The sequence below is a fragment of the Anser cygnoides genome, chromosome 3 (assembly GCF_040182565.1).
Source record: "Anser cygnoides isolate HZ-2024a breed goose chromosome 3, Taihu_goose_T2T_genome, whole genome shotgun sequence".
NCBI classification, from domain to species: domain Eukaryota; kingdom Metazoa; phylum Chordata; class Aves; order Anseriformes; family Anatidae; genus Anser; species Anser cygnoides.
In genome coordinates, this window is record NC_089875.1 from 120,917,301 (window position 1) to 120,931,298 (window position 13,998).

At 47.6% G+C, this 13,998-nt stretch overlaps 1 protein-coding gene across 3 annotated transcripts in view; it reads left to right on the forward strand.

Moving 5' to 3' along the window:
- The window catches only part of INTS9 (integrator complex subunit 9), a 69,109-nt gene extending 58,089 nt beyond the window's left edge, over positions 1-11,020 (forward strand). For all 3 annotated transcript variants that reach the window (XM_048079418.2, XM_013184536.3, XM_013184535.3), the window contains exons 15-17: positions 6,364-6,462; positions 8,494-8,631; positions 9,570-11,020. In XM_048079418.2, coding sequence (XP_047935375.1) covers positions 6,364-6,462; positions 8,494-8,631; positions 9,570-9,746 — 414 coding nt within the window. In that variant the 3' untranslated portion in view covers positions 9,747-11,020. The remainder of the gene's footprint in view (positions 1-6,363; positions 6,463-8,493; positions 8,632-9,569) is intronic.
- Positions 11,021-13,998: the final 2,978 nt, after the last annotated feature.

Below are 13,998 nucleotides of genomic sequence, written 5' to 3' on the forward strand. Positions count from 1 at the left end.
TCCACACTTTTGGGGCAAAATTCATCACGTTGCTCTGAAGCCCTGCTCCATTAGCCAGACTTTCAAACAGAGCAGAAATGCAAGAAGCAGTGGTAGGGACGACAGCTGCCTGGACCACGTGCATGGAAAAGGAGGGATTTGTTTCGTTGTCCAAACACACAGGAACACCCCATCAGCCTCCACTTTATTTCTCTGCTAGATGTTGGCTCTGTGGAAGAATAAGGCTGACGTACAGCAAGCAATGACATCAAAACCTTTAGATATTTACGGCATGATCTGCCATCCACTGAAATTAATGAGACTTTAAAATGTGCTGCAGAGAGAATTGTAGCAGACCCACAGGGACTGAGAGGGCTGAGAAGTTAGGGTTTGTTCAGCAACCCTGTCATCCCATTTAAAACACCTGGATTCTGTAAAATCTGAGGCTGAAATCCCAACAAGGCATCACTCAGATAACCCACTAATGATTATATAGATGCCCTTAGTTCTGTGATATTTGTTATTCTCTGTTGGAAATGCCCTTGTTCCTTTAAGTCTTGTTAGAAAGATCCCCCAGGTAATTCCCATTCTACAGCACCACGGCCTACAGCATGCTTGTTACCTTGTTTAATATGCTTCCTGGTCCATATTTAAATCTCTAGACCCCTTCCCTTCAGTGCATATATACAACCTCATATCTTTTTTTTTTCCTCTGCAGGGTCCGATCCTTGCAGACTTCCTGCACTCAGACTCTGCCTGATTTAGCAGATGGTGTAAAGCCAAAGCTGGGTCTGTGTGCTACGTTGGCCCACAGAATAATCTCCTGTGCATTTCTCTGTCTGGTTTCCAGTGACTCGGCAGCAGAGCTTCTGGCATTTCAGTAGTGAAGGGATAAGAAGAGGCAGGGAGGTAGGAGGTGAGGTAAATTGTCTTCCTTTCCTAACGTTGTCACCCAAATAAAAATAAGTGACAAGGTAAAGACAATGTTTTTTAATTCTGTTTAGAAAACTGACTGTATAGGTCTTGGCTGCTTGTAAGTGAAAGGGGTGTTGTACAGATTTTAAGCATGTGGAGTATTTGGGCACTGTGTTCCTACTAAAGATAAACCGTGAGAGCACTCCTTTGCGTGTAATGGATATCAGAAATGGGGTTTGATGTGTGCGAGAGGCAAGGTGAGTGGAGGGATGGAGGATTAGGCAGGTTGTTCTCTGTTCATACTTTGCTGAAGACAAAATATCGCAGCTCCACTGAAGTTTTTAGAATAACTAGGAACTGGTGACTCCCTCTGAAGAGAGGAAGGTCTTAAAATCTTCGGGTTTCTCTGATAATTCAGAGAGGATATTTTTCTGTCACATGTGAATTGCATCCTTTTTAGGGGCTATGATTTAGGTGGGAATCTCTTCATATCTGGCAAGCTCCAATACTGTAAGCAATCGTTTGAACCTAGAAGTGGAAGAGCCCTCAATGGGTTACATGGTCAGAGCCCAGCCACAGTTAGTAACAGTGTTTAAAACGTGCGTCGTAAAATGGAAGGCACCACCTTCAAATTGTGAAGATTTTTGGCCCTGCTGTTCCTACTAGAATGTTATTTAAAACCCCACAGTCTCTGATGGCTAGAAATATCCTAATTTCCAGCCTACATGTATTCCTGCCTGGTCTGCACATACTTACTCTTAACATCATGTTTTAGCATAAATACGTTTTCTCTTTTGTTGGTGTTTTCCCTGTGGTGTTTATGTGCAATAATCAAATTCCCCTTTTGGCTTTCTTTTTGCCAGGCTAAACAAGCCAAGATAATTTAGTTTCCTCTTACAAAACAGCTTCTCCTACCCTAATTTACCCTCCAGCATATCTTACTTGAACTTAAATTACCCACAATTTACAAGTAGTTCAGGTGAGATCTTGCTGGGCCCAATGTAATAGCAGTAGTTCATCCCTGCTAGAACTACCTGATACTTTCTGAAGTTGCATTTGGCTTTTTCATGGCTGTGTCACATCTGTGACTCTCATTCCTCATGGGATGGACTAATAAACGTGGACCCTTCACCTCTATCATTTCCAGCAGCTGCAGCTCACAGCAGAAATCCTCAATGTTAGCCCAGTCCCTGGCCTTGCATTTCATGCTACTGAATTTCATCTTGTTTTTCTGACTCCAGTTCTTGAGGTCATCTGGTTCTTCCTCTATGATAGCATGATTTTTCTTTCCATTAAGGGTACCTCTACAAACTTCACTGGGGCCTTCTGAACACTCTCTGTTCTGTACCAACGTCAATAATAAAAATTGGATGGGACTAGGCTCAAGACTGACCCTTGAGGAATTGCAGCAACAGCCCCGTAGTTGTCTGGGGATATCTTTCCTTTAACCAGCACTTTCCCCTCCTCAGGACTGCTGTAGAAATCCACAGTTTGTAATTTCCCATGCAGTGCCTTGCCAGTGCTTTGTGAAGCACAAACTGTGGCTGCTGTGCTTCCCTCAGCAGTTGTCTTATCAGAGAAGGTTGTTATATTAGTTGAATGCGATCATCTTTTGAAGATTTCTTTTAATTTTCCTTCCATTTACTATATTACTACAGCATAGTAGCTTATCTAATGGTCCCCTTAGGATTTCTGAGCACTAGGTATTGCACAAGCACTGAACAAAACCGATCCCTGCCCCAAAGAACGTATTACAGCTTTATAGTTTATTTTCTTTTTCTAAAGATTTGCAAGGTGTTGAGTTCACAATGTGTCTGTCCTGCCCAGCGGTGTCACAGCTCTATTTCACGTCTTTCGTTTCTCTGGTTTGATCCAAAGTTGCAACCCTGGGTCCTGTTTCTCATAGAGAGATGGTATATATTTATGGACAATTTGCAAATCTGGAAAATACAGGTGAAATGCTGATGTAAAAAATCAGCTCTGTCCCTTTCTAAATACACGTGCCGTAATCTTTCATACACGTCATTTCTAGTCTTAAAGGGATTTTAGTTACTGGTAACCTTTGATGTGTTCCTGCTACTTTACCTTCACTGCAGTCATGGAGGGTGAAGATCCAGCTCATCTCACCCAGCTGTTCAGCCTTAATTTGTTTTTGACAGGAGGAGTTTCAGATCCCATCGTCAGTCATTGGTTAGCTCTTTGTAGCCAAGAGGAGATTTTTTTGTCTGGTTACTGAATACAGCACGGGACCTGAAGTCCAGGGAGAGTTGTCCTCAGTGAAGGAGTTAGCAGGGACTTCAGAGTGTGACCTGACCTATGTGCGTTGTTTTTCTGCATAAACAGCCATAGGTTGGCTAGCAACAGTCTTTGGGTTCACGTAATACGTGTCAGATCTCATTTTGTTGGGGAAAATGCAATCCTACAGGAAAGTTTCGGCTGCGGTGTACGGTAAGAATGTATTTACTCTGTGAGGACGTAGGCGGACAGCTCTGGTCATGGAACAAAACTTCCCCAGCTGACTCCTCTTTCCCTCGGCTGTCGCAGGGTTCGTTCACGTGGTTGCACCTGAAACCAACACTTGCGGTTTCAGACGACCGAGAGTTACCGACTTTTGCTTTTTGCTTGGTCTCTTTTTCAATCTTTGCTTAACAGGAGAGAATTTAAGAACTGAAGCACACAACGTACGTACACAGCCACAGAGGTTTGTCTCAAGGCAGCCCCAGCGCTCATCCATATGCAGGGGACTGATTAAAGTGCTGTTAGCGCTCAGCGCCGTGCGCCTCTGCTTTCGTGACTTTCCTGATGCCAGCGTGCGGCGTTAGACTTGTGATAATGACTGGAAGGAAGAAGCACTTATTGTTGCATGGTGGGGGGCTTTTCAATCTCGCAGACAAAGGCGTAACAAGATCCAGCAAACTGAAAGCTGGACAAATTCAACCTTGAAATAAGACATGGTTTCCTAGCTGCAAGGGGAATTAAAGTTTGGAACAGCTTGGCGAGAGGAAATGGTGGAGTTGCCGCTGCTTGGAGCATAGACAAGATTTGCTGTCTCTCTGAAAAAGGTTTCTTTAATCCAGCATTTTGGGAGAGCTCTGTGATTTGTGTGTGCAGGAGGTCAGTCGAAAGGAGGATAGCAGCGCTGCCTGGTGTTGGTGGGTGAATTACTGGATGTGATTAAATGACCTTTTTGGTTTGGGTCAGCGAACTTCTATAATAAAAGGATCGGCTGCAACATGGAGAGGGCTGTGAGATGAGGCAATAGCTCAGAGAACATAAAATTAAATGTCCATCTTACTGCCTTTTTGACTGTTAATTATTAAAGTATTGCTATTTACCAACTGCATGGTTAAAATGTGCATAAATGTTAATATCAAAGTACTTCAGGGGCGATAGAGGACTGATTCTAGGCATCTCTCTGTTTTTTAAGGGTCTTTCTCCCCACAGTGTTTGTCATTTTGCCACGTATGCTTCATTACAGCCCATTTCCTATCAATCCTCCTCTGGAAGGCTATGGGAATGGAAAGTGCCTTCGACCACTGCAAAATGCAGTATATCACCCTGCTGCAAGTATTTTTAGCTCCCAGGAGAAATCTGAAGCAATGATTATCATTGTATTTTTATTCTTCTTGCCTTCAAAACCAAACTGTAAAGCCTGTATTACCTGCGTTAAAGATCTTGAGCAGAGTCCCAGAGAGAAAGCAATCGGAATTGCTGCCGCTGAAGCCAACTGAAAAGCCTTCTCCGTGCTTTGATGGCAAAAGGATTAGGCCAGCAGTCAGTGCTTTTTGAAGTAAAGTTGACTTGTTTCTCTGTTCACTAGGATTAGAGCTTCGTAGTAATACAGTAATCACCTACGTAATTGTAATTTACAGCAGGCAAGAGTACTGGGCAGTCAGGTATCGGTACCTGAAGCTTCTGGAAAAGCGGTGTGATTGAGTTGTTTTGTCTGTCCTTTGCCTGGTTTGGATCCTGTTGAAAATTCACTAGATGGCTTTTGATAAGGAATTGAATCTTCCGTTGCCTCAGGTGGCATAATCTCCAAAATGGGAATATGCCGTGCTTTTCTAAAAGCCATTCAGTTTCTCTTCCTATTTCATGTGTGTGAGCTTCTGGCAATCCAGGGAGAGCTGGTGCTGCCTCGCTGCCAGGGGACCGGCGATAGCTGGGTCCCCAGAGCTCCGATCCATTGAAGCGTGGCAGTAGATAGCTGACGTTTCGAAGAGCTCCTGTTCCTGGAAGTTAAACCCTTCACGTCTGGCTCCAGCTGGAGGTGCTGTGTGATAAAGGGGAATGGGGTTCAGATGAAGATGGTCTTGTAGAGGCTCTTCCTTCTTGAGATGAGATGATGGAAGCTGGGGAGCTGGTGGTACAACTGTTGGGAACAGACCAGCAGGTTCAGTCTCTTTAGGCGCTGCCTGCCTTTGCAAGTGCAAAGCCCTCCCATCCACTGGTGTAAAGCGTGAGCCATCTTAGCCGTATTTATTTCATGAGGCACTTGCAAGGTTTCCTCCCAGACAGAGCACACTTTGGGTCTGCAGCAGGTAATAGGAGCATGCTTGGCTGGGAGTGATCCCGGGAGACTGCTTGGGCTGCTGGCCCTTACAATGGAAGATAATCTTTAGATTTTAGATAATCTTCCAAGGTCCCTTCCAATCCCTAGCATTCTGTGATGTGCCCATGGGTTAGGGCTAGATCCTGGCTGCAGTCCTGGGCAGGACTCCAGGGCACCTGGTGTGTTGTCATGCAGAACCTCCTCCGAGGGAAAAAGGGAATAATTTTTGTGTTCACGAGCACCCTTTTCTGAAGAATTCCCTTGGAAGCCTGGCTGGGAGAGGTGCTGCCCAGCTGCCCGCTCCACGTGGACTGCCAGTGCTGAGGATCTTGGGAGGCTGCCACCGAAATTCAAAGCCGGAGCCAAGCCTAAATTTCATTTCAGAGGAGAATTATGTAGAAGTGGCAGAGTTTCTGTGCAGTGTTGTAAGAAAAAATGTCACACCAGTCAAGGGAGCCAGTGGGTTTTTGAGGACAAGCTCTTCTCCCAACTGTTCTGCAGTCTGAATGCTGCAGCTCTAAGGAACTGAAAAGAAACTGGCTTTGATTTGTCACTGTACATCGAGGTAACAAACAGTAAATTATGCTCAATTAGATTGAATTTTTCTAATCAGAAATATTAATAAAGTAGTTAATGTCTTTGGAAATGAGATTTCTCTTTAATTGTCTTGGTTTGTGTGACTCGCCCTGATTACCGAGAACCTCTCTCTGCTCTGCTCCCATAAAAGCCAGGAGCTGTGAGAGCCAGGAGGAGGGATGGGCAGGTAAGAGGAGCACCCTGGCATTGTACCAGTGGGTTGGTGTTTACAGTTCATTAGTCCATGTTTAAAAATACCACGCTGCCAATTTAAACCACAGCTGGGTTCATACACATTTTGAGGTTATCACTTGCTGAACACAATCCTTCTTTTGCTTCAGCTTGCAGATTCGCTCGTGCCCTTGGAGATTAAGCCTGGTATTTCCTTGGCAACAGTTTCTGCCGTGCTGCATACTAAAGACAACAAGCATGTGCTGCAGGTACAGTATAATGGGAAAGGGAGAAGAATATCCTTACACAGGGTTTCCTGCCATCTGGGACCCCAGCTGTTCTCGTGAGGCAACCCCTCTAACAACTCCTTCCCCAACAGAGCGGCGTCCTTGTCGGCTGCCTTGTCCTGGCATGTGCAAGGGAGGAGGAATTATACTTGGAGTAGAGAGTGGGATGCATATAAATCTCCCTGCTCTTATTTTATTGGCTGTGTGCCTAGCTAAGATAAAAGGGGAAGCGAGATTATTCACGAAGAGAGGCCACAAATCAGACTGCCGTCTTCCATAACCTGTACATCAGGATCAGCATCAGCCAGCCTCTCGGGGACTTGGAGTGGAGGGTCAGAGGGGAAGGTTGACCTAAAAGATTACACCCGTGAAGGGACTCTCTTCCTTAAGTCGCCTTGTCCCCCAGGAAGCAGATTGTGCATCCTCGTACGAAGTAGGAGCGAACTCCTAAGGTTAGATGAGGAGAAAATCCCTCTCTTCCCACTACCTGCTTTAGGCTGGCACTGCAGTTCCTGGCATTAGTGCTCTGCAGAGGGAGGTGATGTCTGGTGGACCTGCAGAGCAGTAGATGCCCCATCACCTTTCTCCTTCGATGCATGGAAGTGCAGGAGCTCTGTGCGTGATGCTGTAGGGCTGGGCTGGGCCCACTGCACTTGGGGAGAGGGCCCGACGCGGTAATGTCATTAGTGCAGGGACATAAAGGTTGGTTAAAGATTTATATCCGTGCACAGCAGACAAGCTGCCTTGCTTTTTCCAGGTCAGTTCCCTAGGTACGCTAAGCAATGCTAAACAAATCAAGGTATTAAAATGTGAGTGGGCTGAGTCTGCTTTCTCCTTCGTGTGTTGCTCGTTTGCTCCTTTCTCTGCTCTGATTCCTGATGCCAGTTAAACTTAGAGCTAGGTGCAGTCTGCTGGAGCCCTCATACTGGTTCAGGTGAACCAGCACAGGGGTATCTGTCAGCACTGCCTGAGCCTGGGAGCTCTCAAAGGTACAGGAAACGTGCAGATGAGCTCTAGAAAACTCAGTCTATGAACACAGAGCCACGTGAGTGATTCATGTCCAAGCAACATCCTACGTGCACCTAGACTCGTCAGCTTCAGGGAGAATGGTTGTTTTTGTAAAGCGACTCAGTGCGAGCCTGTTGGTGGAACTGGAGGCCGAGCAGGTAGCATTTCTCTCCCACGATGAAAAACAGCCTTCTTTTTCTGCTGAAGGAAACGCAGGGACAGCACAGCAGCAGGTTCAGACACGATGCCGCGCGGTGGGAGAGGCACGGAGCTGCGAGGAGCCCAGGCTGTCACCTGGAGCTTACAGAGCGCTGCACAAGGCTGCTTCGGGCTCATTCCCTGCGCGTTGTGCAGACACGTCCCTGGCAGATGGTCTTGCCAAAATTTGGGGGAAGTTTTCTCCAGCACCTTTTTCCCAAGAACTGTGTTGCGAGTTCACTGGGAAAGCCCAGTGCTGATACTTCCCCGGCGTAATTAACTTGGCACAGGACACGTGAACCTATTTGACACAGTAATTTCCTCACCGTGCTTTATAAAGCAATCAGCTTTTCAGCTCCATGAAATGATCTTTCAGAAGGGGGCAGTTAACCCCACATGGTGCTGGGTTAGCTACCGCTGGCCGTGCTCACCCCATCTCTCCCTCCCTGCTAACGGAGGAGGCTCTCAGGAATGAGTTAAGGCAGATAGCTTTCTGAGGCAGCTCAAAATTATACCCACATCACGCTCCATTGATTTTTCAGGCACTGCAGCATCTGTCTTGCCTGTCTGTATTCAAGTTCGTCCTAAAGGCTAATTTTTTTCCGAGGCCAGTGAGAAATTACCCATTTCCCTCATTCCCCAAGTCGCTGCTTGCTCTGAATTTGCCAGTTTCCCAACCTGTTGCATCTTCTAGACTGTGATTTTTCAAGGCATTGACTCCTTTAAGCTGTGGTTCCTAGAAAATATAACAAATGATAATAATCTAGTGTGATTCACCGCATTACCGTACATCTTCTCATCCACCAGCTCCCTCCAAAGCCTCCACAACCCCCTGCCAGCAAGAAGAGAAAGCGCGTGAGTGAGGACGTCCCAGAATGTAAGCCTTTGAAGCCGTTGCTGAGTGGCTCCATTCCTGTGGAGCAGTTTGTGCAGACGCTCGAGAAGGTAAAAAGTCTGTGGTGGCAAGCACAGTTCAAGTGGGTTTCTGCAGGTCTCAGAAATTTGCTGCTTTTCTAGCAGAGAGAGGGGAAATAATTTTAGGGTGGCTCAAAATGGAGAAAGGCTAGTGGGCTGTCAAAGAAATACTGGAATGTGGATCCCTGCACTGAATGCAGAGGGAATATTTCCCTGTGGAGGCATGGCCTGATGTAGGGGCTTCGTGTCAGTCATTCCTCCTGGCTTCCCACGGAGGCAGAGCTTTTAGGGTCACTCCGAGTGACATGTGTCAGCTGATTTCCAATACATACGAACAGTGGAGAGGAGATCTCAAAAGTATTTAAGTTCCTAAAAGTTTTGTGAAGGTGATGTGACTGAGTGAAGAAGAGATGCTGGAAATGTCTCCACTGATGGAAGAAGCTTTCTGGAGAGCTGCAGGGTGAGGGGATTGGTGGCTGAACTTGGAGGCAATTGGGCACTGCTCTGTGGAGCCCTGTTCCCCCCTGCTTGACACCGTGGAGAAAATGGATGGGAAAAAGGGTAGGATTGTCTGTGAGGAAGGTTACCGTGGGATTTAGTTGGTCTCCACTACCCTCTGCTTTGAGGCAGCGATGTCAGCAGGTGCGTGTTTCTGTAGTTAAAGGGGCCGTTTGTCCTCTTTGTCTCTCAAGAGGTTGAGGTTGGCAATTGCCCATGAACTGGCATAGCGGAAAATATTGACTTTAGCTTCCCCGTGCTGTAGTTAAGCCTTCTGTATAATGAGGGTCGTAGTTAGCTTATCCTGTGAGTGTTTCCTCTGCAGATCCCAGAGATCTAGGATATCTGCAGTGCCACACTGCATTTTGCAGATATTCTTCCCCGCTCCTCCTCCCTGTGCCCTGAGCTTTCATCTCCCTTTGCCCGAGTTGTTGTAACATCTCTTTTTTACTCCCCAATGCTGTGTCTAGCATGGTTTCAGTGATGTGAAGGTGGAAGACACAGCCAAGGGCCACATCGTCCTCCTCCAGGAGGCAGAAACCCTCATTCAGATCGAGGAGGACTCCACACACATCATCTGCGACAACGACGAACCTTTGAGGGTGAAGCTGCGTGACCTGGTTCTCAAATTCCTGCAGAAATTTTAGCCCAAGGACATAGAGCTTTTCAGAGGGTGTCTCCAAAAAGAGAGAATTTCCTAATTCGGAGAGACCAGAACCACCTTTCCCTTCATGGAAAAGCAAGGGAGTATTTTTTAATATCTCTATATTTTTTTAATTTAATTTTTAACCAGTTTTGGAATACTTTGGAGGGGATTCCTGTGCTGTAAAACTGTTTGTTGGAAACTTCAAGGAGATGTGGATTGCAGAGTAAATAAATAGTGTCTATTTACAAGGTCAGGGTGAAGTTGTGTGCAGGCACAGGCATTTCTGTGTGACGCCATCAGTCAGCAATGCGTGCCCCAGTCCTTTATCTGAGAAAACTCCACAAGAACATTGAAACAATGGCCTCAGATATTGAGAGACTTCGCTTTCTCCCCATTGTTTCTTTCCAACCACCAGATCCAGTTTCCTGTCTGTCCTCCGTTTACACTCTTCGTGCTTGTGTCTTTCAGTGGACGTGGCACAAAGAGGAATGGGGAAGTTGGGAAGGCAGAAATTATAAAAACCAAAATAAAAAGGGGGGAGTATGCTGGACATGTACAATAGCTTCAAATTGGCAAGAGCGTAGCTGTTCCCCACAAAAGCAGAGGGATTTGGGGAAAGCTCTGTGCTTTTTTAGCAGTTCAAGGTGTTTACTGATGCTCGCCTTCCCTGTTAGGACCAGATTTGTCCACCGAGCTCTAGGCTCTTTGACAAGGCACACAAAAGACTGTGTTCGCCTGGGTGCCTCCATCACCAGTGGAAGAAGTACCTCCAGCGGGATTGCGATCCGAGGGAAATGCCTGGCTTTCCCTCTGTGCCCTATTTCTCTCTTGGCTGTTTTGGGAGCTGATGCAACTTCGTTCCTGTCTTAGATGCTTCTGTTAGGTATGTAAAGGTAAGCAGCACAAATTTGGGACCCAGAAAGGTAACTGGGAAGGGAGGCTTTCAAAAGTACAGAAGTAGTTAAACTCCCAGTGCTCATGCAAAACCTTTGAGATTTAAGTGCCTCTTGTTTGTACCTTCCAAAAACCTGTCCTGTCAGCCCCCACATTCCAAAATCTTGGCTGAAATTCCGATAGTCACTTAGACAAAGCCATCTATACTGCAGACGAGGATTTTCACTCTCAGAATCATGTATTCGGGGCGTAAACTTAGTTAATAGTATTGATTTTAAAAGCAGCTGATTTCTCAGATTTACTGCTGTTTTGTTTTTTTTTTTATGGAATTACTTTGTATTTATTTGGTGTTAAAAATAAAAAGCATAGTAATGCCAAGGAGGAAGCACATTCTGTGGTTTATAAAAGCATCCGCATGCCTGTTCCACATCTGCCTGTCTGTGTGCATCTACACATTTGTAAGATATAACAACTTCAGTTTATAGCTGTGGGGAGATTAAGGCAGTGGAAGAAGAGCTCTGTAATAAAAACTATTTGCTGTTGCAGGCTCTGCACCATATTTCCTACACATTAGGGATTCCTGGGTGGTTGGGTGTACAGACCCCAGCATCCATACCTTTGCTTTGTGTGTGTGTCATGGGCGGGAGAGAAATAGCGTCGTTAAGGTGATAAAAACCTCGTTGCAGTAGCATTAATCCTAATAAGAGTTTACAACGTTTGCGGTGCTTCAGCTTCTTTATCATCACTCAAAAATGGAATGAAAGAATCGGACATATTTCACCTTGTAATTAAATCTAGAGGAAGATTTTTCTCAACACACAAAGGCCGTGTGAGAAACGCGGCTGAGCTGAGTAGGCCGGGGGAGAAGGAGGGGAAAGCGTGGGCCTTGTAGTACGCGAGTCTTTAGGAGTCTTTCTCCTCATTAACCAGACCAGCTTGAATTTGCGTTTACAGGGGATTTAAGTTGTCACCCTGAGAACCCAGAGCCTCAGGCCCGAGCCTGTGCCTTATGCTCGTTGCATTCACCTTTGAGGAGCACGGGCAGCCCGGCGGCATGCCGGTGGGCAGAGGTGAGGGCAGTGGTTTCGGCTTGCTGAGGCCTTGCTGGAGTGGCTGAGGATTAGGAAATCCACGTGAAGGGGCTGCTGTGGAGGTCACAGTCAGCGTCACGATCAGTTCGTCACGAGGAGGTTGCTTCGGGGCCTGCCACAGTGTGAAGAGCGAGGCCCTGCAGCACCAGGGCCGTGCGCTCACTGACAGGATGGGAGGGGAGAAAAGCTTCCCCATGCACTATACACACAGTCAGATTCAGCAGAAAGGTTTTCTACTTCTCAAGGTCTTCAGGAAATGTTTAAACATGAAGCGTGAGATGGCCTGAGTCAGCCACAGCAGCTGCCTCACAGCAGTGACTGGTCCTTACGTGGGCCAAACAAACCCCAGTGCTCCGAGCCCCTCATGGAAACCTCTCCGTGCTGCCTAAACTGACAGAACTGGAGGGCTCCCGTCTGGTCCCGCCTCTGACGGACGGTTCTGGACTTGTTCCTGGCTTGGTGCCTCACTTTCCCCTTACGCAAAACAGAAATCGCGCCATCCTCTGCAGGCTGCCTCGAGACAGAGCCGAAAGCTGCTGCAGCAGAAGTCGTATGAAAAGCACAGCGGCGTGAGGGTGATTCAGGACCTGGGAGGGGGCTGCTGCGCGTATTGACAGAATTAGAATTGCAGAAAAGCGGTTTTTAGCTCGGTTTACTACTGATGCAATTGGGCTGTCCCACAAAAGCCTCTCGGTTGGGGTGAAAAGCCGTGACCCCTGCCTGTACCAGCCATGCTGATACTTTTAGCACATCATCGGGCAGCCAGTGGATTTCCAAAGGCCTTGCCACCCCTGGAAAAAAAAATAAAAATTAAAGTTTTCACATCTTTCCTGTTGTAATTTTGGGCAGGAATACTCCACAGCGCCAGTCCAGCAGGTGAAAACTGATTCATGTCTTTCTTATAAACAGGTTTTGCCTGCTGGAAAAATAAATGCATGGGGGGGGGGGGGGGGGGGGGATCTTTTAGTGAAAAGTCTTAATTAAACTGGAAAAATAAGCGTTTGTTCATTCTGCACAGAAGAAGGAAAATAAATAGCGTTTCTTCTGGCTGGGTCAGTCCTGCAGAGGTAACCATGGCAGCCCAGGAGAGATGCGAATGGAGGGGGAGGAATAAGATGGATGCCAGAAACATTTTAACCAGAGACGCACGCTTTGGTGGGCAGACACCAGCGGGGGTTTCTGTATCTCTGCCAGAACGAAAGAAGTCTCCTGGCCACCACCGTGCGACGTTCGCTGTGCCGTGGCCATCCCCAGTCCCTCTCACTAGTTAAGCCCAAGCTGTGCTTGCAGCGGGGCTGCTCCTCGAGCAGCCGATGTGCGGGGCTGCACCTTGGCCCCTGGCAAGGGATTAATTCTCGGTGCGCTTCCTCTCCTGCCAGCCAGGGCTCCGTCACCAGGCCGGGGGATAATGGGGAGAAAAGGTTAAAATCAACCTTCCGCACTGGTGGGTTTTACGGAACGGGTATTCCTGGAGGAAAGAGGTCTGCTATGATTTTGTTCCATTAATTACAGCCTTAATAAAAGCAGCTGGACCAAGTCATTAGACCCCAGGTTTGTGCTCTCCCACACTGAGCCCAGGTGCAGCCAATGTCCTTGGGGCCGGCGTTAGGTCCCCGTTTACCCATCCTGTTACCACCGCAGGACCTGCCACATGGCCCATGCCACTTTGGGGACCCACCACCAAGTCTCGTGGCCCACGGGGACCAAAACATGGCTCTGACCAGGGCCACATCCTGGGTCTGCCCCATGGTCAAGTGGTGGCTCCACGGCAGGCTCCTGCCGCTTGGCCAGGAGGGGTCCCCTCAGCCCCACGGCGCAGGGATCCTCTCAGACCCGGTTCAGAAGTCACAGCAGATGTTTGCTGCTTTATTGTCAGGGCTAAGGACTGTATTTCAAGCCTCTTTGCCTTGTTTCGCCTGAAAAATTAAATTATTCCCCATCTTTTCTCCCCCTTGGCCCTATCCTCACCCCGAGCTCGTGGGGCTGATGAGCCAGGGCATCTTGAGCCAGGTGCGGCCGGGCTGCTGAGGGCCATGGAAGCTGGCAGAGCGAAATGCCCAAGGCTAGCATAACTAGGCCAAGCCTGAGGGTCAGCGTAAGCTCAGCTGAGAAAACGTTGAGCAACCGCTGGCTCCATCGCAGCGGTAATGCAGTAATTACACCCCAGGTGTAGGCCCCGGCCTCCCTCCTGGTCCTCCTTGGCGCTGTTGTCTTGCTGGCAGTGGGTTCCCAGTAACAAAACGGGCCAGAACAAGGCTGCCCCCGGTC